General features: G+C 31.1%; 1 protein-coding gene across 1 annotated transcript in view; it reads left to right on the forward strand.

Moving 5' to 3' along the window:
* LOC107460262 (WD repeat-containing protein DWA2) overlaps positions 1–5,786 on the forward strand; it is a 12,328-nt gene that overhangs the window by 3,530 nt on the left and 3,012 nt on the right. Inside the window, 5 exon segments of the mRNA XM_052253204.1 lie at positions 1,703–1,878; positions 2,281–2,380; positions 3,200–3,327; positions 3,712–3,781; positions 5,180–5,280. Of these exon segments, the coding sequence (XP_052109164.1) occupies positions 1,703–1,878; positions 2,281–2,380; positions 3,200–3,327; positions 3,712–3,781; positions 5,180–5,280 (575 nt within the window).

Raw genomic sequence — 5,786 nt, forward strand, 5'->3', positions numbered from 1 at the left:
AATGTTCTCAAAATAAAGTAAACTTAGTGCAGGTGGTCTAAAAAAGACTTAATCTATCTAGATGGGTCGAATAAGATAATAAATGCTCTAATCAAGGTCTGTCTGGTAAGCTAAAAATGTTCCATAGAAGTCTAAAGGAGCTAATTACAAAAAAGAAAAAAATGGATACCATCAACGTCGTAACGTAATTGCTATTTTCGATTTGTTAATTATGTGCAGTTGTGCACAACGAGCTAGCAAGGTGGAAGATTCAGCATCTCCAAGAGCAAAAAGCAAAGAGAACAATGCAAAGTGCTTTATCAGAAATTTGATATAATCTAAAAGATCAGATTAACTTCACCAAACAATCCTAAAATAATCATGATTCTCAATCTCTATTTATCTAAATTATTATCTATTTTTGGTGACATACATAGACTCGATACATTTCGAATATAAAAATAAAGAAATATATATAAAGAATCTATTGTGATAATATACATGTCCCTGTATTTAAATATTAATATAATAATAAAAGTTATTGTATTATATGAATTTGATCTATTTACTCAACTAAAAGGTGCAAATAATAATAATCTAATTTGTTCAATTTAAGTTATATTTTTTATAGATTCTTCAATTAATGAGTAATATTTTTTTATATTATATTATATCTTGTATTAGTAATAAGTATATTAAGCAATGTGACTAAAATATTAAATGAAAAAAAAATACCTTTAATTAATATATTTTAAATTTGTTAATTAAAATGAGAAGAATTTTGATAAATAGGCTTTAAATTTTAAATATTCAAATATATTAATGTTAATTTTATATTTTTTATATTATTTTTGTCTCTATTATTAAAAATTTTTGGGTCCGTCAGTCAATAACATGTGGCTCCTGTGAGTATTTTTACTTTCTTTTTTTTATATGTGTAAAGAGCAAAAATTTAAGAAATAGAGAAAATATGAAAATTTTTAATTAAAGACTAATAGAAAGAAAGAGAAAGAGAGAGTAAAGAGAATTTCAATTAAATCAAAGAAGAAAAGAATTTATCACTAAAAATAATAATTATAATTATATTTTTACTATATTTATTTATAATAGATCAACTACTAATAAAATTATTCTAATTGGGCTATTAAATTTATTTTTATCTTCGTTTGATTCACATAGTTATCAGATCGGATTTGATTTAATTTGTATTCTAATAGAATCGGATCGTGATATTAGATTCGATTCATCTATAAATTTGTATCACATAATATAAAAATGTAGATATTAAATCTGATCCAATAAATTTAGTGCAGATTAGATCGACATTTTAACTATATTCAATCCATCCCTGTCTTATTTCTATTCTACTGCTAAAAGAGATTTTAAAATTCTTCCTAGATCTCCGTTAATAAAAAATCAATCTTCAATCCAAAGCAACAAAATATATTTGATGCATTAAAATTGGGCCTAAAGTAGCTATCACCCATCTTCTTTCTATTCTGGGCTTACCCAGCATCTCCAGCGGCTCCTTGCCTCTGCCCTGGGCTTCACAGCTGCCGGAAGAACCATCGGCGCGCCAAGCACCACCGTTCGTCTCTAGTTCCTCCTTCTCTTTCTTCCCTCACTGTTGTTCTCTGTTGCGTTTTCTCTGTCTTCTCCCGAAGCCGCTGATACCGGTGCGTGAGGTTTAGTCTCTGTTTAGGTCTCAACTTCACGATCCCAGGGAAATACCGCCGCCAGGAATAGTGTTGGCTTGGCCACGATTGAGGAAACACGACGGAACAGAACGCCTCCTCTCACCTTCGCCGCTTCGTCAACTCGGGTCGTCTTGACCACCGCGTCGTTTGTCACAGTCTTTCTTGCAGCTGATCCGCCTACGACCGCTGCGTCGGTGAACCAGTAAGTCGGCTTTGTTAGAAAAATTACATTGCTAGACGCTCTTGCTGGTAAGATTAAATGGTGAATTTATGTATTCCCTATATGCTTATTTTGATTTATCTGCTAGGTAATAATATTGTAATTTAATCTTTTGAACTTTCAGTGTTTATGTTATATGCTAAGTCATTGCTAGTGGTTTTGGTAATTATCTAAAGATGTTGAAGAAATGTTTTAGGACAAATTAGTTAACGATTCTTCTTAAGAAAGATATTATAACTCTAAGCTTACAGTATTATACTACCCTTTTGGCTATGTCCTAGAAAAGTTATTGTTATTGTTTAATGTATCCACATTACTCTCTCTGAATTTCATACGCTATTTTATTTTGTCTTCTTAATCCTTACTGAAAATACTCCCAAACAGTATTTTCTGGTGTCCATCTAGAAAGCGTGATAAATTGATCAGCATCAATGAGGAAAACCTGTACTTGTGGAGTCTAGTTGTTTCCAAAAAAAATGCACAAGTATATGAAGTTTGTGACCCATGCATGCATAAGAAAAACTTATATTGACACTGAAACACATGATATTGTTATCCAAGTAACCATCACTTGTTATAATAAGTTAATGATTTGAAATGTTGAATGTTGTACACATGACAAATATGGAGAGTAAAATGATGAAAGATCATTTAATCACATGCAAATGTGAAACAAATGATATCTCGCTCCCTCAGGCCTTAAAAGTTAAAAAACCAAAGGAAATTATTCCATTCTCCTTGAAAGTGTAATATTAATATATGTCATCAATGGATTAGTTATTTTATTTCTTCCTTCATCAACTCTGAAGATAATTGTTTTGTTGGAAGCTATTCTTTTGAGATTTTGAAAATGATTGAAGAATTTGTAAATGGATCTCCCTAAAATGACTAAGAAATAGATTTTATATGTTGTCCATAATGGGTCTTATTTTGTCTTAGATAATAGAGTCTAGAGTGTATAATAGAGTCTAGAGTGTATATTGTCCATAATGTGATTGCTAAATGCCTAGCTGTAGTTTGGATGACTCTGACTCTATGATTTTATGGTTTGATTATTTGGGTTGGAGAAAGAAACTCAATATTAACCCCCATCTGCATAAAAGTTGGACAACACAAAGTTACTAGGGATATTGGTGTTAGATAGCATTGTATTTGAATGTAAATGTGTTTGGACTTTGATAATCATAGTTTTAATACCTTGAAGAATCCGCTTTACATAGTAACGTGTGATTACAATATACCATATTTGCGAATGGCGGTGCAATGACTGTTGGACTAACATGAACCCCAACATAAAATGTAGATACAATCAGAAGATTCAGCTGACATGTCCCACAAGATATCTGGTGGAACATGGGATCCACATGATGTGAATTCTGTTGCTGCAACTTATGAATCATCTCTCCAATTCTGGGATGTTAGAGCAATGGGGTATGTAATGTTCAAATAACATAATTCATTCTTGTACTGATTTATTTAAATAGATGATGATAATATTCTACAATGGTGAGCACAAACATGTTTTTGATTTTTAAAAAATGAGGAAAGTTAGTTTAGTTTTATTGGAACTTTGAATTACGTGGTAACTTGATTTTAGCCATCTTGAAACATCATTACACGATTTTGTTTAGTTTTGAAAGTAAATATATTTCCAGTTTTTTTTCTCTTTTCTTTAAGTAAATTACTATTTTCACGTGAAGTTCACTATTGTGGGTTGAGGGAGAGGGTTATATATTCCCCTGCAAGCAACTAGTTTTAGTATGAATTAGTATCACTTGGAATTATTGTCGATTAATAGGGTTCTTTGAATTTTAGGAAGACTATTTCAGTTGTATGCTCCCGTGTGCGCAGTGTTGATTATCACCCTAAAAGGAAGCACGTCCTTGTATGACTTGAACTTTGTGGTCATTGTTGAAGTGTTAGGTGTGTTTATACATTTTCTCAAAAATGGTTTAAAAATCTGTCTAATATAATGTGTTGTAAGCATTTTTTCCCCTGAAATTCACCAATGATTATAGATGAATTATCAGCATTGTTATCGCTGACATTCAGCTGTAGATTCAAATATACACATAGATTATGTTTGCTTTGTTTTTCTTCCTCCCAAATGTTGAAAGATACTTTAAGAGTAAAGTATTGGTTTTGTCCTTAATGTTTGAGGTAAGTCCCAAAATTGTTCCTAACATTTAAATCATCCTATTTAAGTACTTAACATTTTAAAATCGTCTCGATGTTGTCATGTCGTTAGTGATTTGTTAACAGAGTTGACGGTAGGACAATATTGAGACGATTTTGATATGTTAGGAACTTAAATAGGACGAAAAACGTTGACGACAAAAACGATACATTACTCTATCATGAAAGTGAATTTTAATCGAATGAATTGCATTACAAATTCAAGACTTTTACTTATCATGGAATGCTTGTAAAATGACTAATAGATAAACTTCCGAAAAAGGAAAAAAAGAGCATGATACATATACGATAAAGTAAAAATTAAATGTTTTTGTCGCTAATGTATCGTACTTTTTAAATGTTTAATTTAATTAAACTTTATTTTCAACTTTGAAATAAATTTTAATTTTATTATATTTAATTATTTTTTTAATCACATCTAAGTAAATTACTCTTAATCACATTACTTTCATTTTAAGTAAGTTTATTTTTTATTATAAGTAAAATTAAAAAATAAATTGAATAATTATATATCGTAAAAAAGTTGATATTATTAAAGGATAAAATTAAAATTTATTTCAAGGTTAAAAATAAAGTTTAATTAAATTAAACATTAAAAAAGTTCGGTATATTAGAGACAAAAAGGTATAATTTATACTTTTAATATGTACCATACTCTTTTTTCTTTCCTAAAATTTTATCTACTAGCCATGTTACAAGAATGAGTGAAATTCTTGAATTCGAAATGCAATTCATTCCGTGAAAATTCACTTTCATTTTACTTAATTTGGTAATTTTTCTAAGTGTAATATATCGTTTTTTTTTTCAACATTTTGTCCTATTTAAGTCACTAATGTTTTAAAATCATCTCAATGTTGTTATACCGTCAATTTTTTTAACAAATCACTAAAGGCAACACAACATTGAAACGATTTTAAAATGTTTGGGAGTTAAATAGGACGATTTAAACGCTAGGGAGAAAAACAATACTTTACTCTTAATTTAAATTATGCCACTTCACAGTTACATAGCAGTTGACTTTTGAGATGGTAATATTCTACCATATTCCATTCTTATTAACTCAGTTGAATTACTATAGTCTATTCAGGTTACTTCAAAACATGAGTCTGGGATACATATCTGGGATCTAAGAAAACCAAAAGTTCCCATCCAAGAGTTTCTGGGACATACGCATGGTAACTATCACCTGTAATTGAAGAGTTGTTTCATTTCTTAGTTATATAACAAAGGATACAAACAACAACAACAACAACAAAGCCTTGTCCCACTAAGTGGGGTCGGCTACATGAATCAAACGACGCCATTGTGCTCTGTCATGTATCATGTCTACAGAGAGACCGTTTACATGTAGATCTCGTTTGACCACCTCATGGATGGTCTTCTTAGGTCTTCCTCTACATTTCGCCCTTTGTCCATCTTCCATCTCATCTACCCTCCTGACTGGATGTTCTATCGGTCTTCTTCTCACATGTCCAAACCACCTGAGACGCGATTCAACCATCTTTTCCACAATAGGTGCTACTCCAACTCTCTCCCTTATATCTTCATTCCTTATTTTATCCAATCGCGTATGACCACTCATCCATCTCAACATCTTCATCTCTGCCACACTCAACTTATGTTCGTGCTCCCCTTTAGCCGCCCAACACTCCGTACCATAAAGCATAGCCGGTCTTATAGCGGTGCGATAGAAT

The sequence above is a fragment of the Arachis duranensis genome, chromosome 8 (assembly GCF_000817695.3).
Source record: "Arachis duranensis cultivar V14167 chromosome 8, aradu.V14167.gnm2.J7QH, whole genome shotgun sequence".
Taxonomy (NCBI): Eukaryota; Viridiplantae; Streptophyta; class Magnoliopsida; order Fabales; family Fabaceae; genus Arachis; species Arachis duranensis.